The sequence below is a fragment of the Cuculus canorus genome, chromosome 25 (assembly GCF_017976375.1).
Source record: "Cuculus canorus isolate bCucCan1 chromosome 25, bCucCan1.pri, whole genome shotgun sequence".
NCBI lineage: Eukaryota > Metazoa > Chordata > Aves > Cuculiformes > Cuculidae > Cuculus > Cuculus canorus.
In genome coordinates, this window is record NC_071425.1 from 5,206,667 (window position 1) to 5,230,687 (window position 24,021).

The 24,021-nt window shown below is 45.4% G+C and overlaps 1 protein-coding gene across 2 annotated transcripts; it reads right to left on the reverse strand.

The window, feature by feature from the left end:
- Positions 1-1,759: 1,759 nt before the first annotated feature.
- On the reverse strand, positions 1,760-23,476 carry METTL2A (methyltransferase 2A, methylcytidine). 2 transcript variants are annotated; one of them, XM_054088441.1, is made up of 9 exons: positions 23,343-23,476; positions 20,530-20,621; positions 16,258-16,619; positions 14,532-14,581; positions 14,022-14,082; positions 12,756-12,895; positions 11,878-11,984; positions 11,614-11,679; positions 1,760-9,806 (listed from the first exon to the last, which is right to left on the reverse strand). In XM_054088441.1, the coding sequence occupies exons 1-9, from the start codon at positions 23,429-23,431 to the stop codon at positions 9,655-9,657; spliced, it is 1,119 nt and encodes a 372-aa protein (XP_053944416.1). In that variant the 5' UTR covers positions 23,432-23,476; the 3' UTR covers positions 1,760-9,654. The 2 variants fall into 2 exon arrangements, with proteins under 2 accessions (XP_053944416.1, XP_053944417.1); XM_054088442.1 differs by lacking the exons at positions 20,530-20,621; positions 23,343-23,476 and adding an exon at positions 17,599-20,450.
- Positions 23,477-24,021: the final 545 nt, after the last annotated feature.

The following is a 24,021-nucleotide window of genomic DNA, read 5'->3' on the forward strand; positions in this document are numbered from 1 at the left end:
AAATAGAGGTTTATTGGAAAAGGAAGTGGCCAGGCCTGTCCGAGGGGAGGCAGGCGCGGATTAGCGATGGGAGCAGAGGTTCGACATGAAGGATTCGCCTCCCCAAATTGCCAGAGCAGGGAATCCATCACCTCTGTTTTACTGCACATCCGACAGCGATTTACGTCTGAACTGGAAACCCACCCGCTGGGCAGAAGCGATGATGTGGAGAGAAGCTGGTGGAGCATCGCGGAAAAACAGGGGGTGGAGGGAAGTTGTATTATTTAAAAACTGTTAATTTATCGTACTTGGAGCTCTGTGTTATTTGTTAACTTGGTGTTGCAAATGGCTTTCGAATCGCCTGCCTGTTCTCGCAAGCTGTGTTTCCTGTGCTTTAATCTGTTCTTTTTCAGCAGAAGAGCCACTCCAGTTTCGGCTCCTGCTGCGTGAGTCACATTTTCAGCACGACCAGCGGCAGGAATTTGTAAAATAAATAAATAAATAGCGTTTTGTCCGTGTTGTGTTTTTTTTTTTTTTTTAAAAAAAAAAAGAAAAAAATTCTAGAGTAAATATTCCATCAGCTGGAAGCTGGAAAACTAATCACAGCCATTTAGGGGAGCGCTAATAAGTAGCATTTGCCGTTAATATTGGTCAGAGAGGTATAAATTTCATTTGTGTGTTTCTGTTTGATTTTGGGTGGAGCAAGGGGAAGATCTGGGAGCCATCACACCCGATAAAGGGACTGACTCCCCGTATCCCTCGGCTCTCCTGGACCCCAACCACCTCCCTTAGAAACGCCCCCAACTGCAAAGGGAGCGGATCACCCTCTCCAAGTTCTGACAGGAGTCAGATGCCCTAAAACCGAATCTACCTCACTGACCCCTCATCTTTATGTTTTAGGGGTGATGAAGGTTGCTTTCCTCTAATTTTTCCTGTGCTTTTTGGAGGGAGCTTGCTGAGACTCTTCCTTCTCTTCCATGCGGGGGATCACATCGCCATCAGTCTTTTCACATAGGACACCAGAAAAGACCATGGGTTGTAAGTTCCTAAGTGTGTTTCTTGCTATCATTTCCACCTCAGTCTGGCAGATCAATGACTCTGCCCTTCCTTTCTCTAGCAGGACCGGGTGCCCGGGAAGGTAACAGCCTCCTGGGATCTTGCTGACGCCAGGATGGCCGCATTGGGAGGCAAGTGACTGGATAGATTCCCCAGTGCAGACAGAGCAGGTAGGGCTTTGATCATAGAATCATAGAACCACAGAATGGTTTAGGTGGGAAGGGACCTCAAAGCCCATCCAGTTCCAACTCCCTGCCATGGGCAGGGACACCTCCCACTGGATCCGGTTGCTCCAGGGCCCATCCAACCTGGCCTTGAACCCCTCCAGGGATGGGGCAGCCACCACTGCTCTGGGCAACCTGATCCCAGAGGTCTTCCTCCTATGATTCATCAGGACACTGCTTTGAGGAGGGACGCATTGTCCATCCCAGGCTGGTACTTCACTTCTTACCGTGCTGTCCCAGCGTGTCCAAGACCGGATTCCCTCGGACAGCAGTAGTTGCTAAGGCAAAAATATATTTATTGGTGATAAGACACAGCACATCTGGACTCTGCTATGGTGATATCTCCTCCAGGAGCAAATCCCCCCAGATTTGGACTCAGCAAAGAAGTGGGGGACTGTTCTTTTTTTTAATTTCTGCTTTCTAAATAAGAAAAGCCAACTTATCAGAACGTGCTTCTGGCAAGTAAAGGTCAGTGTGTGACCTTCCATATTTACAGGGAAACATTTTGCAATTAAAAATGGCTGGAATAGGTAAATATTTATACATTTTATACATAAAATTTTGGATTCAATTAAAAATTCCAATGTCAAATTTTAAGACAGTACTTCTACAAGCCTACAAAGCATCAAAATTAAAGGAACGTTTAAGGTTAGGAAACGAAAATTCTGTCTATCTGTACTTGATTTTCCCCATAGTATTTCAGTTTGCCAACAGTTTCAGTATGTTTGATTTTCTGGCCCGGCAAGAGAAGAGAATATTTGGATCTCTGAGACTTCTCATGCAGGAAAACTCCTCCTTCCAGCCCACACTTGCATGACACACGAAACCCATTCTGTTTTCCCCCTTCTTCATTAACTTTATAAGAGGCCCTGAGCTCTGGTCCTTTTAGAGGAGCTGGTTTGAGAGCTGGCGACGGGATGGTTATGAGCAACACGGTACGTACATAGCTGACCAAATATTATCTCATTCATGGGGGCAAGCCAGTTCTCCTACACCATCGTCTCTGCCAGGTTCCTTCCGTTCAGCATCCTGCTCGCCAGGTCTGCCATCAGCCAGCGTTAACGCTTCCTATTATATCCCCTGTGGCAGTGCTCATCTTGCATTGGTCTCCCTGGATGTCAGCAATATCCTTGGCACGTTGCTCTTGTATCATGTTTTGAAGAACAACTCAGCTGCCGCAGCCATTTTCTTTGTCACTGAATTCGACTGGAGCCGTCTCTGAGAGCTCCCCTCCAGCCAGCACAACGTGCTCCGCAAAATAAGGGCAAATCCCTGCCTTTGAATCACAGCTTCACTGTTCAATCATGTTAGATTTGACCAAGATATTAAGACTTTACAGATATTTCAATAGAGCATGTAAAAAGTTCCTTTTATCTTAAATTTTGAAGAGATAAAAGTCAAGTTCTCGATCTTTTTACTGTGCTTTCGGTGACTTTCCCTTGTCTCTGCTTTCCAGGTTTGTGAAATAATACTCTGACAACATTTTTCCTAGCGCTTCTGTGCTGCCGTGAGGTCTAGAATTGTACTGATATAAAAATGTAACATATACATACACAAAAGAGAGCCGAGATTCCTCAGTGATAGCCGGACTGCACGAGCTGGAGACTTGAGAAAACCATCATATAGCCTGAGCCTTTAAACTGTAAAAGTCATCTCAAATCCAAAAGTTTCACAGTTGTTGAGGAAAAAAACCCCCAACCAACAAGTGTTCAACATTCAACAGGTTTCTTAAGATTTTAGCACCGAGGGATGATCTCGTCTCTAGGCACCACATCCAGAAGAGGCCAACCCTCGTCTGCAGAGCAGATGCTGTGGTACCTAAGGAGGGACGAGTCGCAAGCAAAGCATTCAAAACATCCCACCTTGGCGTGGACTCAGCATCTAGTAAGGGCAGGGCTCCCAGCGCAGCCTTCCCCTCACTGGGAATGTTAAAAGGGTCTCTCCTACTTTTCATTAGTCTGGGAGAAAGTTGGCATCTCAGCTACTTAGAGATAACATGCCATCACTTGACTAGTTCCTGAGGCCATTGGAGAGCCTCCACCCTCCCACACAATGGAGTTTATCTCAGAGGTTATTCCTGCCCCTCCCTCTGTCTACACTTTCAGGTATCCCATTAGGGAGGCTTTGATACCCAAACCCAGTAGGAAAGCATCTGGGTCTCTCAACTCCACACAGGCAGCAAGCCAAGCGCAACCTCAGAGCGGTGCCCTGATCCAAGGGAGCGCGTGTCCTGCCTGTTGGGAGGAGCACGTGGGCACCTGGACCTGCACAGCCATTGTGGCCTTGCCAAGGGGCACCAAACCTTGCAGGTAGGAAACAAACCCCCCTGCAACCCTGTCTGCTTTCCCCAGAGCACATGGTACTGGCAAACTCCACTGTTTTTTCTCCTGCACGCACCTGAAACGATGTGATTCTCCTCTACGCGCCAGCAAGTCCTTCCCTGTCCTCACTCACTACCAGCTTCCTAGAATACAGAAGTATTATTCAAGGCAGGATTTGCCCCCTGCTTCTCTTCCGCCTGCATAAAATGGGCATAATAACACCCTACCTTACAGGGTTTTTGAAAGCCTCAATTAAACAAACTGCTCTGAGATTTGTGTAAGAGGAAAATTAAATCAACATCCTATTGTAAAGCTAGAGTTGCTACATGCATATTTCTGTAGGTATATTCAGCCTCTGCGTGAATGCCTGTAAATACATACCAACCTTCCTAACAAGGCTCCTCGCAGTAGGGAAGAAGTCTCTTGAACTTGAGGAAAAGCCAGATTTAGTTTCCTATGCAACCTCAACCGACCTCTTCATATCCACCCTTGGCACTGAACATGGAAAAAAGCACGCGGCCGTGTAATTAAAGACTGTATGATGGTGTACCTGCCCAGGAGGTGCTCCTCAGATGAGGAGCATCTAGCACCATGCCTGGTCCCATGGGTGATGTAGTCTTCTGAGGGGAGATTAGCCAATTTTCTCTCTAAATGAGGAAGGTCACATCCAGAGCCCCTGGAGAAGGGTGGCAGGGTACCTCTGTACTTAGAGCTGTAGAGCAGACCCCCCAGTGCTCCCCACACACATCAGAGGTGTAAGCCTGGCCTCTGCAACCTGGGACTGCAAGCAGCAACTTCTCAGGAGCTGAAAGTTAGTTTCATAGGCCAAAGGACTGGCTGCAATCCCCCCGAACTCCACAACTTTAAAATAACATCAAAGTGCAAAAGCTACAAGGATCCTTTGGGCTAAAAAAACATTAAAACAAGCTGAATACAGTGGTCACGCGCACCCCCTCGTCGAGGCAGATGAAGAGTTACAATAGCAAAAGTGATCTGTGCATCTTCTCTTCTGGACTAATTTTTTCCAACACGGGACCAAACCAGAAGTGGTGGCACTGCTCTGATTGACAAATCGAATCCAGTTGACTGCTCAGGAGAACAAAGATGACTGCATGAATCCGTTTCCCTTCCTCTGTCTTAACAGAGACTAAAGGATGCTTCCCAAATCCCATAATAACTTGATCTCTGTGGCCTCACCTTCACCCATGCCTTCCCTTCTAGGCACTGAAATATGTGCATCTTTCATTTGCGCTCAGGAAAAACAGTGAAGTTCAGTGCAGGTCTGTGATTCCTGTTTGGAATCCAACTGGGGACCAGCCAGGGCTCGTCCCAGTGGCAACAACAGAAGAAAGTTTTCAGCTTCAGGTACAATGCAATGCCAAGAGCCACTAGCATGCATACACGGAGGTTCCTTCTGCTCGCACCACTGCCGTATTGAAAATAATCAGGTCTCATTTATCCTGGAGCTCTACAACTACGGAATGAGAAAGGGTGGTGACAGACCCTGAGAGGGCGGAGTCGGAACTGTTGGGGAGAGAAGTGTCTGGTCTCACACACTTCTGGTCAGAAGCATTTGCTGATTACTGTTGCAACAATAAAAATCACTAAGGATAACTGCTGTTTCCCACTTTTCTGTGCTGTCAAGGAGATCCTGAGAAAGCTCCAATTTTCAGTGGAATTTACAATGTATTTATTTTTGAAGAGAGGGTAGGAGAAATACTTCCTCGCCTCTTGTTCTCTTTACCTCCCCTGTTCCCTTCTTGCCACCCAGTCTCCACTCTATCTGTGAAATCAAGATGCCACGAGGAACAATGCACCTGGGGAGGCAAAACGTTCTTTGGGAGACAAAGGGTTCTCCTTCTAGCCCGTAGCATCATGGCTGGACTGAAAGCCTTTCTGAAGGACTAGTTCTGGCTCAGCCCAAGCCACAGGCTCGATGCTATAATCCCTACATGAAAGGGTTATGCAAAGGGTCAGAATAGGTGATGAAAAAATTCCCTTCCAGCCAAAACAATCCCCGAACCTCCAAGGAAATCCACCATCGTCTAGCAAGAGCCAGGGCCAGCCTTTTCGAAGTGTAACAATGTCTGGCTCCAGAATCGCAGGGGCAGAGCCTCTGAAGAGCTATGAAATCATCTCTTCTGCTTGGGAGGTTCGACAAACTACGTTGGCATTGCCTGCCAGCCACAGACCACAAGACTGGAATGCTGGGAATAAAATCAGAGCAGCTATGTTCAGAATGGCTTTAAAGCTAACATTACACTGCTAAAAAGGAAGAGGAAAAAAGGCATTTAAATTGGCTTTTCAATGTAGTAAATGTGAATCCAGAGGGTTCCTTTGCTGTTGTGCAATCCAGCCTGCTCAGCAGGCCTAAGGTGGGGATGGCAGGAGCTTCTGCAAGTCAGGACCAAGGCACCTGAGCAAAGCTGTGTGGGAGGCAAGGCCTGGAGTTGCAGGGAAGCAGCATCTTCAGAGAGAACAGGAGCTAGTGGAGATGAAAGAAGGAAGCTCTGGCGGTATCTGTCTGTAGGAGGCCTGGCTCAATCCAAAGCCATTAACTTGTTGCTTTCTGAACACCACCAGCAGGACTGGAAACAAAAGCATGTCTGCCCAGTATGGTTCATGTTGAGTGACTGCTTAAATACTCCAGCAGAATGAAGGGCATTAAGAAAGGCAAAGAGCCACCTCCATGGCTGCAGGCTCAGAGGGCTGCAAGTTTTTGCATGAAGCCCAAGTCAAAACCAGGCAGGCAACTGGGATGTAGTCTTGGAAGTAGAAACAAATAAATTACTAGCCTTCATTTTCTCCCCTTCTGGAGTTTAAATTTAAAGAGGAGCCCATCAGCTTTAAATAAATCATGTTTATAATTAAAAACATATTTTCCTGTGCTGCTTACAAGCCTTTGGATGATTAATAAGGCTTTTTTTTCAAATTACTTTAATTCATATAAATTATGCTGCTTGTTCACCCCAGTCAATAATTTCTCTTCCAGAGAGATAAAGCTATCCCAGGAGGAGGTCTCCCTCTGGGGACCAAGAGCGAAAGGACCCTAGGGAACTGCCTACAGCAGCAGTAACACACGGGAGGTCTTCCACTGAAGGCTACAGAGCTGGTTACATGAGTCACGTCACATCAAACACTCACAGGACTTCTTTTGCTAAGCCTGACTCTATCTGGGTAAGATGAGGAGACATGAGCTTGCTCAGCTCCCACAGGCCTTGAGCCGTGTTTTGCCTAGACCTTGCCTGAGGTACCAACCTTGCCAGGGAACCCGACTTTGTAGGACTAGCACGAAAACACAGCAGCGGCTGCAGAGCTTCTGGGCTGAGTCAGGCTTGTGCCCTGTAGCAGAATGTGTTACGGACAAGTGGGAGGGACAGAAGGTGAATTTAGACCCCTGTTTCCCCCTCCTTCAGCACTATGGTTCCCTTCAAGTCCACAGGCTGACCAGCCTGGACTGAAGAACCAAGGAACATGTGCTCCCCCCATGTGCTGCTCTGCACCCTAGTGAAGATGTATCAAGGGCAGGTCAATAGCAAGGCATGATTTTCTTAATTGTCTTTATGAAACAGGTCAGGAAATGGAGAAGCAGAAAAGGCCACTCGTCAGCTGTGAAGCAAAATGATCTCCCATTCATTTCTCTGCCTTCCAAAACCAGCTTCTTCAAGCTTTAACTCCTCCCCTATTTAATTTGCAGATGCTGGGAAGTCTCTTAGCCCTTTAGGAAACACAGTACAATAAATTGAACAAGAATTGTCTTCTCAGTTATTTGATTCCTTTTCAAGGTTATTTAAAAGAATTAGGTGGAAAGGAAAAAGCAATGGTACATTTCCATTCCCGTCCCGGCACTGCAGCCTGCCTTTGGGGTGTGAATGGATTTGCTGGGTCACCTTTCCACAAGAAGGGTGGAAATGTCCTGACCCACAAAAGCCTTGATAGCAGACATAATTACCTGCAGGGTGACACAGTGATGTGGAAATTACGAACCGATCATGCTGCCACATACCCAGCAGAGAGCATTGCTACAGCCCCTACTAAAGCTTTACAAATCAGGATGCTCCTCCAGACTCTCCTAAGAAAGCAATGGCAGTTCCTCATCTTTTCACCCTTTCTCCCCCATTTCAAGACAGCAGTTATTTCATAACCTACGAGTCTCTATAGTTGACATTTATTCTTAGGCAACTGTAAGCTACAAATACAAGCGTCAGCTAACAAAATACATGTTTAGTGTGGCTCGAATTTCAGTCAGCAGTGCGCAGGGAACTGGGATTGTTTAGCTTGGAAAAAAGGAGGCTGAGGGGAGACCTCATTGCTGTCTACAACTCCCTGAAAGGAGGTTGTAGTAAGGTGGGTGCTGGTCTCTTCTCCCAAGTGACAGGCAATAGGACAAGAGGAAATGGTCTCAAGTTGCATCAGGGCAGGTTCAGAATAGACATCAGGAAAAATTTCTAGAAGGTACCACCAGAGGATGCCAGGGGAGGTGGTTAAAAGATGGGCAGATGAGGTGCTCAGGAATATGGTTTAGTAGTAGACAGGTACAGATCTCAAAGGGCTTTTACAACCAAATGATTCTATGAACTAAATCAAGGTAGGAGATATCACACAAGGCTTTCCTTTCTTGAGACGCGAGAGCAAGTATTAGTGAGGAAGAGAAGAGAAGAGAAGAGAAGAGAAGAGAAGAGAAGAGAAGAGAAGAGAAGAGAAGAGAAGAGAAGAGAAGAGAAGAGAAGAGAAGAACCTGTAGTTACCTAATGGTGGCCCAAATCCTTCAGATCAGGCGCACAGAAGCATGCGAGCTTCTGTGGAAGCCTGATGTATATTAATCAAACTAGCACTTGAAAAGCATTACCGCAGAATTTATTCTCATACCTGTTGTGCCACACCCTAAAAACAACAAAAGAAAACAAGCTGAGATAAAAGACATTTGCTGTCAAAGGTGGGGAAAAAACCTTCAGAAAGCCACAATGTTGGCTTCCCTAAGAAATCAAACAAGCGTGCTAGACATTCTCCAGATTTCTTATCAAAGACAGGTGTCTTTTTAGGTTTAGCACACCACCGTGACAGGGCACTGCAGTTCGTGACCTGGGGGCTGCAGCCAGCAAGAACAGTTTCTCACTGTTCAAGTAGAAAAAGCAGATAATTCTTTACAAACCCTGGTCCTGTGAGCTGCCCATGATACCCTGCACTCTGGAGGTGCCCCAAAACTGGCATTACCCCCAATCTTTGAAAGCTTGAACCTTGCCTGATATGATTTATAGCACCTGAGGTATAGCGTGCTAGCTCATCTAGAGAGCAAGAGCTCTTGTAGATAGCAAGAGCAACGCAACATAATCTGCCTTCTCCACAGGTTACCTGTACACGGTGAAGCATCCACGGGGAAGCCAGCACAGAGAAACTAGTATGCTTTCAGTTTCTGCCCTCCATCAATGTGTTCTAACTTGTAGATCTGCACAAACCCAAACACTCTGGAGATGTTTGAAAGATGAGTAGATGTTGTACTTGGGGACATGGTCTGGTGGCAAACTTAGCAGGGCTGGATCGATGACTGGACTCGATGATCTTAAAGGTCTTTGCCAATCAAAACCATTTTATGAACTAGAAGAGAGCTGCATGAGATAAGCTGGCTAACAGGTTCACATTAGGTCTGGTGTCCAGCTGCAGGGAAGAGGCGATTTACCCTTTGTATGGTTTTTGTTCCCAAGACAAGAGCACATAACACAGAGGTAAGGTTGAAGCTCTCCTTCTGTTTCATGTGGAGATCCAGAGTAAAAGTGACTTGCTACCGAACTTGCTCAGCTGCTGCAAGACACCATGACCATTTCTTAAGTTGTTAAAACCATGCATAATTTAAAGAACTCAGATGAGTAGCAAGACATCTAAAATATTGCTTGGTCTCCTCTTAGAACATTTATCCTCAGCAAGACTCACTTGAAGTGACGCTAGGCACTGTAAAAGGCACTGAGGTCCCGCGTGCACTGAACTCCATAAAACCATATCGCACCAGGAGGAGACACTGCAATATCTCCATTGAGCATCTCCAAGAGGCTGCAATCTCAGAAGCACACCCCGTTTCCTCACAGCTGAGGGGCAGCAGGCTTGCGGTATTTGCATTGGATCCATACTCGATGCATCGTCATTTGTTTCCCACGGTTCACTTGCAATCGCCGATCAACCAGATTCTGGATTTTCTCCAGGCCAGCTGTTGTGAAGAGATCATCTAATTCATCTGGAAGCAGAAAGAAGGAGATTGAGGACACCACAGTTTTCATTTTGCTGACACTTGCTCACACTGAGGGCTAAGCTATGTTGAACAACGGGCCAGAGGAAACTCATGGTCTCACTCCAGCAGGACTTAACTGCTGCACAACAGAGCGATCAAAGATCATAGTTTTTCTAGTTTCCTTTGAGTTTACTTCTACTAAGGAAGAAAAGAATTATTTATTACAGAGACTTGACAAAGAGAAAACAGCAGCAGCTTCAGACATGGGCATGGCCTCCTGTAACGGATTAAGGGAGCATCTTCCAGCAAGTAGGGACAGATCCATTCCTTCCCTCTCCCCTCCTGACTCCAGAGGAATTTCAGAGTCTTTGAGAGTAAAGAATGGAAACAGATCTAAAGGGTGGCGATCAGACCTGTGCTGTAAGGCTGGAGGGGAACAGGATTCATTACGGTTAAGTCTGGGAAAAATAATCCTTAAAAAGCACACCCTGCTGAGGCCCAATCAAAGCACTAAGAGCCCTCCAGGCTGTAACACTTCCACTGGCAGGGAAACCTGACCAAGCAAATAAGTATCATAGCGCCCCAGCACACCGGCCGGGGGCAAAGCCAGACTGAGTCCTGCTGAGCAGCCCAGAGCTTGTTCAACTGCAGCCTGGGAGCACGTGATCCGTATGGAGTTTCTGTAGCAAAAGGCTAACAGGTCCCAGCTTGTGCTCTTTTATCAGATGTTTGCCATCATGAAGCGTTTGCCAAACACGCCTTAAACATTAATTTTAATATGACAAACAAGACTTGAGCAGGGGGGAAGGAAGTAGTTTGCTGCAGTTGTGCCACTGCTCTAAAACCGACCATGGAGAGGGGCCTGAGGTGGAAGCGATTAGAGGTGCAGTTGGTGATAAGCAGGGAGAATATAAGCCCTGCTGAGCACCAAGCAGCAGCAGAACTGGAGAGGCCGCCTCAGCTCTACACTGAGCCACGCCCTTATTTCCTCATAGGGGAACAGTAAAGTGAAGTTCCTTTAAGCATTTATCCATCTCACTTCATCCTCCACAGGCAATGAGAATCAAGGACAAGGTTCAGTTCTGGAGTCCTCAACACAGTAAGGACACAGATCTGTTAGAGCCGGTCCAGAGGAGGCCACAAAGATGATCTGAGGGCTGAAGCAACCTCTGCTATGAGGACAGGCTGAGAGAGTTGGGATTGTTCAGCCTGGAGAAGAGAAGGCTCCAGAGAGACCTTAGAACAGCTTCCAGCACTGAAAGGGGCTCTTGATCAGGGAGTGCAGGTACAGGACAAAGGGTTCTGTCAAAAAAAGAACAGTTTCAAGCTGAAAGAGGGGAGATTTAGATTAGATATTAAGGAAAAATGTTTTCCTGTGAAGTTGGTGAGGCTCTGGCCCAGGTTGTCCGGGGAAGTTGTGGCTGCTCCACCCCTGGAGGTGTTCAAGGCCACACCGGATGGGGCTTTGGGCAACCTGATCCAGTGGGAGGCGTCCCTGCCCATGGCAGGGGGTTGGGACTTAATGGGCTTTTAGATCCCTTCCAAACCATTCTATGATGATGACAGCTCCTCCAATCCAACTCCTCTCACTGTATCAAACACAGTTGTCTTTCCTCAAAAGGATTTTCCAGTAAGAAATTTATCATGCCATATTTGTGTCAGCAAGTGACAAACCCAAGTCCTTGTGCAACTGGGAGACACTTATTTCACACTGCTCCACAAAAGACAGGCTGAAAGGAGCTAGTGGCAAAACTTGAGGGCCGAAGGACAAAAAAGGCGAGGAGAGTCAGCAGGATGATTTCTAGCCTCCTACCTTGTGTGAAGAAGTAGACTCTGGTTCCATCACCTCTTACATAGAAGTTATCAGAAAGACACTGACCTAAGGGCAAGAAGGATTTAAATAGTTACCAGCTACCATTTAAAAATCAACAGCTGCCATCCAATACAAGACACTTCTACCAGCACGTGCTGTGCTTAAGGGGAATTAATAAGTGGCCTCCTACATAAGTTAGATGCTGTTCCAGAGAAGCATCATCTGAAGTGATCTAGCAAAGCTCCCCAGGGGAAAAGAAAATACCTTTCTTAAACCGAAGTTGGGCCAGATCATAACGGCCATAATCTCGTAACAAAATCATTCCTCCTGGTTTCAGGAGGCGACTCAGCCTGTTAACGATGCATTGCATCCTGAGGAAAGAGCAAAACGTAAGTATTAAACATTGTGCACAATGATGCTTGTTTCCTTATCCTACTTTCCAAAAAGAAGATATAAAGTTTTACGTATGTTTTAACTTCACATAAAGAATTACCAAAACCTAGCAATTTTCTGAGCCCTCTCAGACATAGACAAATCGCTTTCATATGGCTGCCTTGCCCTATTTATGACACTTTCCAACTCCGTTTTTCTACAGCAGCGATTAACTGCTCTCTGCTACTAGTTGCAGAAGTATCTCTGCTGGTTTCTGTAAAGCAAGTAATAAGTGAACTTGAAGAAAAATGCTGTGAAATAAAACCAAAGGGAATAAAAAAAGAGAGACTAGTGTAGATTGTATCATGCTGTCACACCAAGATCATCGCACTTAACTATTTTCTGAACCCATCCCCTCCCTTATTGCCATCTCCCATACGAGAAATCCATCCATCCTTAAAATCTAGCAGCATCCTTTCCACAAACGGTCACTGAGTGCTCACCATGGCTGGGGTTCAGAACAGCTGAGCAACTGTGAATGCAGCAAGACATCATCTACAGCCACTTAGCACTTCAGAATCACGCCTATCCTATGCCAGAATTTGTTACAATGAAAAGAACCTGCAATATTTCATTTTCAGAAGCTTACTGGAAAACTGGGCCAGACAGAACAGATTTTCATTTTCCTTGATATTAGGGGACCCACTATTAAAGAACTCCAGCTCTTTATGCATTATCTTCTGCAACCACAAGGAATTATTGAAACTTACTTCTCTGGGAGAATCGCTGAGAGGACAAAGATAAGAATAACAATGTCAAGACTCTGGTCTGGCATTGGGAAAGGACTTTGGTCATTACACAGGTCATGAACAAACGCAAAGCAGCGAGAAGAATCATATTCTGCATTGTTCTGTAGAATAGAGAATAGAATAGTAGAGAGAAATTAGAGCATTAGCAGCAGACAATGATCTCAGTATTATCTGGACATGGGAGCATTTTAACTTCCACATTATAAAGCGGTGTGCTCAGAGATCCATTTCAGCCTCACCAGAGTGAGGCATACGGGAGCAGGTAGGTTCCCTGGTCAGACAAGGAATGAGGGTAAAAAGTGAAAAATAGGCACACACGGGAGATTTATAAAGAGCTTTGGACTTGTTCCACATTCAGATAAACTGGATTGAGGGATTATTGTAACTTTAAGGTCCACTAATAGTAGTAAGAAGTAAGAGATTTACACTGTTAAGTGGAAACCTTTACAAAAGTGAGAGGATCAGGGCACCGCTCTACATCACTGAAATCAATATTCACCTACAAGCAGACTAATCCCTATACCCCCAAAATGAAACCTGGCTGCCTAAAGCTACTCTTCTGAAAATCACATTTAGACTTCTAAAATAAGCTGTATATTTTTCTAAAGCTGCTGCTATGGGTTGCAGTAGCCTGTGTGTCACCTTAGGAGGACGAAATGGCACATTGGCATGCCACATCTGCTCCTGGGCTCCCCACCTCATTGGATGAAGCAAACAATTACATTTGATACTTCATATATAACCTGAAATTTGTTAGCAGTATTTGTCCTTTGACTAAATTCCAGCCTTTTGCTCTACAGACAACAGTATCCCTCCTCAGCAGAAACAATCAGACCGCGTTCCCACAACTGCAGTGACAGCAACGCACACACAAACCAAAATCAGCTTCAGTTCCTGTTAAAAAATAGCCGGAATGTTTTCAAGGTTCAGCAGTTACTTAGCGAGAAGAGTGCTGGGTTTAGAAAAGTACTGCCAACCACAGGGGAAAGAAAATCCAGCTGACTTGTTTGCTGCCAATGTGGCACTTTGAGAACTTCAACTTCCCTCATTTCTACAATCTTTGATGGCTCGTTTTCCTAATTTACCAGTACAAGGGTCACATAAGGGCCAGCTAAAAAAGAAAGCTGCCAACACAGCTAGACATCCAGTAGCAGCTGTGAGGTATCTGTGTTAATGTGCAATTGGCTCCCTGTGTTTCCTACCTTCATAAGTAACCACTGAGTTTACCTGGACAAGATCCACAGCTGTTGTAGAAAAATCACAGCAATAAACAAAAAGGCCTGGGTCACTGAAATAAATAAAAGAAAATAGCATCATTTATATAATCCCAGAGGAATTAAGCGTCTCAAATACACAGAGCACAGAACTGGGAGCCAGAAATCCTGGGCTTTAGTCTAAATCTGTCAATAATGTCTTGTGCAAAATCCGGTGGATCACGTTGCTCCTTTATGCCTCAATTCTTCTCATATAAACTGACTGCTTACTTTTCCTCCAGCAAAGGAGAAACACTAAGACCTGTACAAAAATGCTTTCAGAATAAGGCAGGTAAACTCGCAGCATGTCTTGTTGGTTGCATTCCAAGGCCAAGCTCAAAACACAATCATTTGAAGTTGCAGATGGCAAAGGTACCATTTGCAGCTGGCCTTTCTCTGAGACTGTGTAAACAAACAACACTTTTCCAGTTGTTTTTCAGAGCCTGGTATCCCACACAGCTAAAAGCCCATGAGAAGTACTTACTTGTTCGTTTGTAAAATTGGGAAGACCGTATTTCCAGCACCACAGCCCACCTGCACAAAGTAGATGGATAAATAGTGAAAATAATTTCTTTAGCATGTTCTGTGCTAATTTGAAATCACCTCTCTACAGCTGTGGAACAAAAAGCAACTCATGACTAACAAGCAGTGACCATTTGCAAGTCCACTGCAAGATCTGAATGTGTTCAGCTCTGAGGAGCAGGCTTTCATGTAAGCATTTGTGGGAAACCACGAGGCCAGTTCTCGTAGAAATCTTACTAACAAGCTATATATTGTTACTCTCTTGAAATCTGTTATTGCTGGAATCCCAAGCATAACAACCAGTATGAGTCACTGAAGCACTGGCAAAGGCCATGGATTAGTTGCATTCACTTCCACAGAAAATCAGAGCAACAGAGAAAGAAGTTTGTTTTACTATAATTACATCCTGTCCATTCAGAGTTTCCTTCACTAGATGGCTCTTCCTCAAGTTACAACCAGGCCTACAATGATTCTGCCTTATTATTCCTTCTCTACTTGTTCCCATTTGAAGAGAACGTGGCTCACATAACTGAGTTTGGGGAATCTGTCTTTAAGGAATCAGTAAAATAGAAATAGACTGAGCAGAAAACATCACTGCTGGCTTGCAGGGACAGAGAGTCCTAAAAGTACTCAGGTGAGACTGGAAAGCCACGATGCCCCAAGAACAGGGAAGCCTGAACAAGTTCAAAGGCCCAGACTGAGTGTACAAGGAAGCTGGGGAGGGACTTTTTACAAAGGCATGTAGTGATAGGCCTAGGGGGAATGGCTATAAATTGGAGAGAGAGAAGATTTAGACTAGACATAAAGAAGAATTTCTTCACAATGAGGGTGGTGAGGCACTGGCCCAGGTTGCCCAGTGAAGCCGTGGTTGTCCCATCCCTGGAAGTGTTCAAGGCCAAACTGATGGGCCTCGGGCAGCCTGATCTAGTGGGAGGTGCCCCTGCTCATCGCAGGGGGGTTGGAATTAAGATGATCTTTAAGGCTCCTTCCAACTCAAACCATTCTATGATTAAATTAAAAAAAATCTAAAGGATAGTTCATATTGACTCTCCCTGGAAGGGCAGAACTTCCTTACACATGAAGAATTCAACAAAGCCACTGATCTCCACAGTGAACGAACTAGAGGCGGCAGAGCAAAAGGGCATTACACTAGTTCTCAGGAGTCTAACACTCTGAAGTGCTTTTCAGGAAGCAAGAAGACTTTCCAGGAGCTAGCGTGATTCCCTGTATCAGTGTGAGAGTCCCCTGTTATTAGATGGGCCATAAGGACCCCAATAAAAAGCATTTTTATATTCCTGGTTTCATCATTTCATTTCACACCTCCCAGGGTAAACAGAAGCCAGCACCGTCACTCAAAGCAATCAAGGGAAAGCTTTACACAGACATGCCAATCAGAAGATGACTTTTAAATGGTTGCTCCAACATCTGATAGTAAGAGTCTGTATTTGAAACTTGGAAACTTCTTATGATCCTTTTGTTCTGCCAATTCACAGTATGAATCAAAAGAATCTCAACAGATTTAATTCAGTTCTAAGCTGTCCTCTGTTTTTAACATTTTACTGACTTAAGGCAATCACTCCATTCACGTGCTGTTTGCCAATGATAAATATACTTTTAAGTCCACCACCCAGTCACACCAACAGAGATACAAGGGACTGCTTGACGTACGACTCTTTCACAGCTGTTACCTCTAATATACGGTAAGACGCAGATGATCCTGGGTAACCTCCATCAGTTTGGTTCAGCTCACTATACTTCCATGTAGCCACCTCCTCTGTGCAGATCTTAGGTTTCCTTTTTATCAGGTTTAACTGATTCTCTGTCCGGGTTTCCAATGAGCAATGTCCATTTTCACAGCTTCCCAATCCTTCATTGTTGAGTTGTTCTTTGTTATTAAATTTATGCACAGAACCTCCATTTTGACTTGGATTCCTGGTAGGTGCCAGCTCAGGAAATTCAGTGAACAGCCAGTGCCTGTCCTTGAAGAAACCATTTTCATGGATTTTATAAAAGTCATCCCAGTACCTCTTAGCATTCACCTCATATTCCTCTGTAAACACAAACAAAAACTTCATCAGCAGTCAAATCTCAAAGTTAAATCAGGTCAGACAGTCAGGGATCACTGCAGATATCTATTCAGCAATCTGCTTTATTAAGTAAGGTTATTGATTGAAAAATCACCTTTAATTAAATTGTGCCATCCCACATAAACACTCAGCCTGCTTCCTCGCAGTCACTTTGTTAGGACTAACGAGGGGAAAAAGATGCAAGAGGAAATCATCTGTCACGTGGTAGGATTTAGAGGAAGCTGGCAACAGAAAAGATCTCTTTGAAGGTGGCTGGAATGTAGAAATCCAGGTTTTACTTTCATCTCTGACACTAACTTGTTCAGTTCCCTGGAACAATTCATTTGGAGCCTCATGGCACTAAGTGCAAACACTTACAACTTCTAAGGAATTCTATGACAGCTGCCTGGAGCTGAAGAGCTCCTGTCCAGCACAACACTCCTTTTTAACAGAAAAAGTAGTCAACTACACAGGCCTGGCAGAAAGCTCAACGAACAGCAAGTTTTATACAAGTATTCCTAGAGTCCAGCCTACAGCACTTTTGTTTTCCATAGTTCTGTGCACGTTAGAGCATCATGCACTCATGAATTAAAATAAAAGAAAGGAATCGACAGAAGTGACCGTCATTAAAGTACTAGAGGAAAGCTAAGGAGGACAGACTAAAGATAAGAATTAACTTTAGGAGCAAGTATTAACATTTTCACACCAAGTAGATACATTCCAGCAGGGAAGCGAGTATCCGAGAAAGCAGGAAGAACTGTTACAAAGCCACCAACTAACAAAATTCAAGTCACCCATAGAATTTCCCCACACCTTTACAGATTTCAGATCAAGTAGAGCTCTAGGGGAACTATTTATTCCATGGGAAGTTACGAATCAAACTGTCCTGAATTCTTATTAATGAAATGAGTTCTCTGTTCTTGTAAATGAAAGCTACTTATAGCATCCTATGCTTGTAATCACCTGAGGGCATTAACATCCACAGCCAGAGATCCCAACTGTATGCCAATAACACGCAACTCCTTCATCATCTTTGCACAGCAACAGGTGCATTAATGAATGGCAATAATTCTTCCACAGTTAAAGATGATGAACATATGTGAGAGTGGATAAACTCCGTCCAACACCTACTAAAAGCAGGGTTAAGAGAAAAAGCAGGCATCTTACAACTAGAGATTAGAATTATTGTCTGAATTGCAGTTTGTTTACTAGTCTTTCTCAAATGCATGCAAGGGTTTAGAAGATATCTGAAGGGACATAGTGAAATGAACCAAAAACATGTGAAAAAATAGGTAGACTCAGCCAACTATAGACAAAAACGGCTTTAACAAAGAGCCAGAAGCCAGTTGTACATATATTTTCAGTAGACTCTACCCCCGAAGCACAAAGAGCTATATATAAAAATAATCTCTACCTCAACTACAAAGATTTTTCTCCTTTTAAAAGCCTTGTCCTTAAACCCCAAGCCAAAAGAATTTTTAACGGCTGATATTAGACTAGAGCAATAAGTTTGTGCCATGGTCTCACTGTAGTTCAAAGTAAGCAGGGGCAAGTCAGTTCACTATTTGCATAGGAGAACTCAATGACTGCTACTGTTTTTGTTTCAGACCTGGTGAACCCCTTCCTGAATTGTCATTTCTTCCATGTACTAGCAGGGATCTGCAAGGCTGCTGGGGCTGGAAATGCTCTTTTACCTAAGAAAACTATAAAGTCCTGATTTCTGCTGGTCCCTAAGAATGTCAGTCCTACAGCCTGACTGTAACATGATGCTCACCTGAGGCGCTGGGGCAAAATTCCTGCGCAGCCATTTTGGGTTACCCACATTTTCACCACAGTATAACACTGAACAAGAGATTGTGCTCTCCTGGGTTAAATGATTGCGAAATTCTGTTGGATGCTAAGGACCAATATTGTACTCCAACCCACATGCGCAGTACCTTTATTTAAAGCTCATTTACCTCATCGCCTAGGGTCTTCCAAAGCACTGGAATAAAGAATCAGTAACAACATAAATGCAAGAAATCAAGGGCCAGCTGACAAAGATCATGCAAGAAAGAGCTTCAAAGCATAAAATTGACCATATCAATTTTTCAGTGTGACTTCCTGCACAACTTATGCCAGAAAAGTTCACGTACTACTTGCTTCAAGACCCTTTTTGTGGTATTAGCTCATAGGGACATCAGCGTGCGAGCCACATTCCTCCAGAGACTTTCTTGATAAGGACTCCTGACTTTTCTGTTCATCTTTGTAAGGACAGCCCCAAAAACCAAGCCCATACTCACCCTTTCACATTGCAGAAGAAGGGCAAACAAAAGTCACTGTTCACAAAAGACAGGAAGAGAACCAAGGAGCCCCTGAATTGCATGGGGGCTAATTATGGAGCCTCAAAAGGAAAACAAGAAATTCTTCCACTTCTTTCTTTGTTCCCAGCCAGGAGACACATCTTCGACATACCATAACCCACAAGCTCTCTCCTCCTTCAGAACAAAGTCTGACAGCCCCAAGAAGTCCGCAGAATAACACAGTCATAATGACCAATAGCCTGCCTTTGTTCTCCTGTTTGGACATTACTGATTCTCAAAATACCAGCCCCTTCAGGCACATTTGGCTGGGCTGGCTTCCCTACGTTTCAGCATCCCATTGTCTACACATGCTTCCCGCTGAATAGCAACCATCAAAATTTGACTGTCCTCCATTGTTCAGTCTGGGAAATACATCACGAAGACCTGACAAACTGCTCTAACAGCAAATTGCTCCACAATTTCATAGTTGTATATAGGTTCTCAAAGCATGACAGACAGTATCCTTTAATGTTAACCAGATTTTAAAATGAACTCAACACAATGGGCATCACAATAGAAACTGCTGGATACTTCTGGGAATCCAAGAAATTAGGAAGGCTGCTCTTTGGTATAATTAAATTCGCTATTGAGAACACAACTGGAAGCTATATGGGAAGTGTCTCAACAGCTTCAGTAGTGCTCAGCATCGCCCTACAGATGACACACTCAATTTCATTTGAACAAAAGGAGCAGATCCGTCCTAGAGCAGGGTATAAAACAAGATCATCATCAAACTCGCCTCTTATCACACCAAAGAACAGGAAGCCATTTCACCATCATTTAAGAGACTGGATGGTATCTAACATGTGGAGGACAGATGAATTATTAACCAACTGAGAAGAGCTTCAACTGCATTACTTGAGTATAGACCTGTGCGCCCTTAACTTGATCAGGATTCAGGTGAGCTTTGCATTTTGGATGTACACATATCTTTAAAGCCAAGTTTGAGGAAATAAAACCTTTTCTCAAAATACCAAAATTCCTTTTCTGCTTCTCTGATGACAAACACTTCAGTCAGAATAAAATATTTTTTCTTTACATCTGATTTAATCATTATCATGCTGTTCATGAACTTGGTAGAGGCAGATATGACACTACTTCATTAGACCCTCTTAAAACTGAGGGATAGCTCCACAGCATGTGAGGAAACAAAAGACTGACTGTTACAACTTAAGCTTTAGGGAGCAAAAGCAAGAGAGGCAATAACACTACAATGAAAGTCAGTCGACAAGGAACACTAACAAGTATTTAAACATACACGACATGAACAAAGAGGCTCAACCCAGGATGAGTCCTCCCAGCCAAGACCATTTCTGTTCCAGTAGGACGAGTCCCTGGAGAAGGTGGAGAAGTCGCAGAGAGGTAGATTAAGAACAGAATGATTCTGCCACATCCATTTTTCATTATCAACAACTAGGTAACTGTATTTGGAATGATTCAGGAGAGAGTGGAAGGGAGGAATAAATGGTGATGTACATGCAGCTCTGGCCAGACTCTTCCGCTCTTGTATGAACAAGTTAAGACTCAGCATTACAACACGATCCAGAAGTACCTTGTTTATCTTGTGACAACAGCTGTGAGCTGTTCTCTTCAACTTTACTCCTGGCACTGGCTTCCTGCTCTTCTGACCACTCCACATTATCCCTGTTGTAAAAAAGATGAACTATTCAGTTGAGAATGGTAGGACAAAGACAGGGACAAGAGAGAAAGGTCTAGACAGCCCTCCAAACTGACAGCTATGGAGCTTTTCCACCATCTCTAATTCTAGCTTAGCAGCAGTACAACAGCTATCTGTATGTACTCTTCCCAGTTTGGAATGAACTGCACCCGTAGCATTGCAAAAGCCGAAGCTGGAAGGGATCCCAAGAGACACCACATCTGTCCCCATCCTTTTCCCTATTTGATCTTGAGTCAAGTTTAGAGGACATAAATCCTTACTATGAAACCCTGAGGGCACTCAGCATGAACACGCTCCTTGGAGAGGAGCTGTCGTTCTCACATGGTGAAATGCCCTTGCTCTGGCACAGGCGACAGACAGACAGGCACTTGCAGGTCACCAACATGGGCCACTGGACTCAGCCAGCCTAGAAACTGCATTTCCTTTCTCAAGTTAAAACAAAAAAGGCAGTAGGATTCTTTGGAAAAGAAAAAAAAAAAAAGCAGTAAGAAGAAAGCATAAAGAAAAAAGCATTATATTAGCAATAAATCCAATTGTGAGAAAAATGTGCTGGAAGCTTTAAAGCATTAAGAACCTATTAATAACTTAAATGTGCGTATGTGGTTGCATAGTCATTAAAGTGATTCACTTGACCTTTCCTCATTAAAACAAGGCAACAAAAAGCAGACTACAAGGATCAAGAAGTACCATTCTGGCCTCAGGAGAAATTAGTCTTGATATTAACTCACAAAACAAAGACTTGACAAATGTCAAGTCTGCAAAAAACTGGATTACTAGGAGCTTCCGCAGGGCACTACTAGTGAGGATGTGCTTTTGTAACACACCTTTGAGGCAGTACAGTCCCCAAATGAGTGACAAGCTGATACATGCGCAAATTTAGTACAAATTAAACACGCTCAATTCTTAACAGGGTATAGCAGGCAGACACCAGAAGGGGACATATTTACTTCAGGAATGCAACATACCTGCAGTTCACAGCAAATTTGAGATTTTAGTTGTTTAATATATGATAGAAAAACAGCTTTTGTCAAGCAAAGACCTCCTGTTATAAGCTAACACCTAGCACTACCTCATTGTTATAGCATCGCATGGCAGCAGACAGGTGAAATGATCTTTTTTCGGTTTATACATTAGTCACTACCGTCTACAGATGGAGAAGGGTTACAGATTCCCAAGAGAGGGTAATTTAACTTTACTAACTACAGCAATAAAGCAGTCACTACAAAGTGAAGTAGCACATTCTCCTGAAACATGGAGCCTGAGGAACCTCTCCCAACTACTTCAGGAGTGAGACTGAAAATAGCGGCAAATAAAGTCCCTAACGCTCATTTTGGAGTTTTAGTAAAGCAAGCATCCTTTATTACAGCACCAGATGCATGAGGGATATTTCCACCAATTGTGTAACGAGACAAGAGCTGGGTAAAGAATGTACTTCCTATCTACGTACATATATATAACATTTCCCAGAATCTTATGTATATTCTATTACTTCCCAAGGACTAATTTTAACGTTATCATGAATTTCACAACAACCAAATCTCCACAAATTGGTACAGTATCAGTTCTCTGTCTGACCTTACATTCTTTAGGTAGAGTATAAACAATTGAAGAAGACACATCTGTTCAGCACATATTACACCTAATGCAAGGCGTTATCATTTCTCAAGAGAACAGTGTCTGAAAAACTGTCTGCAACTTTCAGAAATACAGTTACTTAAATAAGACTGAGCTGATGTCAGAAAACTGATTCTACTTTAGCTCAAACCACAATATTCCACTCTCGCAATAGTAACTACATCAGGAAGAGTCCAAGAAGGCTCAGAACCCTGTGCGTAGCAGTCGAAGACAGCAGGGCCCTCCAAGACCTGACAGGGATGCCAGCCCTCACCTCAGCCCCCCTCCATACCTGGCCACCAGCCCCATCCCCACTGCTCCCCAGGCCAGCATGCTGGGAGAGGGGGCTTGGACAGTGCCTGTGGCCGGGCTCCTGTGAAGCGGGGACTACCAGCAGGCAGGGGCGGCAAGGAGGAGCCCCTGCCAAGCCCCCTGGCTGGGTGCTGAGCGGTACCCCAGGGCAGCAGTGCCTCGGTGGGTGCTGCAAAAGGCTAGGGATGCAGAGCAGCACCCCGGGGTAGCAGCACCCTCGTGGGAGCCACAAAGGGCCAGGGATGCAGAGCTGCACCTGGGGGCTGTAGCATGACCTGGGGCAGTGCTACCTTGGTGGGGGCCACAAAGGGCTGGGGATGTGCAGCAACACCCTAGGGCCAACGGCACCTCAATGGGGCTGCAAAGAGCTGGGGATGTGGGGCAGCACCCAGGGGCCAACGGCACCTCAAAGGGGCTGCAAAGAGCTGGGGTTGCAGAGCAGCACCCAGGGGCCAACGGCACCTCAGTGGGGGCTTCAAAGAGCTGTGGATGCAGAGGCACCCCAGGGCAGTGGTACCCCAGGGCTAACGGCACCTCAGTGGGGTCGCAAAGGGCCGGGGATGCGGAGCGGGCACCTCGGAAACACCAGCACCTCGGGGCAGCGGCGCCTCGGGGGGGGGGCCGCAGAGTGGCACCCCAGGGCAGTGACACCCAGGGCAGTAGCACTCAGGGCCAGAGGCGCCTCGGTATGGGCCGCAAAGGGCCGGGGATGCGGAACGGGCACGCGGGGGCTCGGAGGAGGAGGCGGCGGCCGCCCTCACCAGGCATTGTGCTGGAAGAGGCGGGCAGGGTCGGTGAGAAAGCGCCTCCCGAACGGCCGCCGCTCCACCGCCTCCCTGTGGGCCGCCATGACGGGCCGAGCGCCACCGGAACCGGAAGTGTCGATCCGAAGGAGGACTGGGCAGGCGGTGGGAGTAGTCACGTGAGGGGCATTGTGTCACGTGGGTGCGCTGGAGTCACGTTGCTACGGTGTAGTCACGTGGGGCCGCAGCTGCTGCCGCGGGGGGGGGGGCGGCGAGGGTGGCTTTTTTGCGGCCCTTGATCCCCAACGCGGAGCTGTTGGAGCGAGGCCAGAGGAGGCCACGGAGATGATCCGAGGGCTGGAGCACCTCCCGTATGGCTGAGAGCTGGGGTTGTTCAGCCTGGAGAAGAGAAGGCTCTGGGGAGACCTTAGAGCAGCTTCCAGCACTGAAAGGGGCTCCAGGAAAGCTGGGGAGGGGTTTTTGATCAGGAAGTGCAGGGACAGGACAAGGGGAAAGGGTTTTCATCTGAAAGAGGGGAGATTGGGATGAAATCTTGGGAAGAAATTCTTCACGATGAAGTTGGGGAGGCCCTGGCCCAGGTTGCCCAGAGCAGTGGTGGCTGCCCCATCCCTGGAGAGGTTCAAGGCCAGGTTGGATGGGGGTTTGAGCAACCGGATCCAGTGGGAGGCATCCCTGC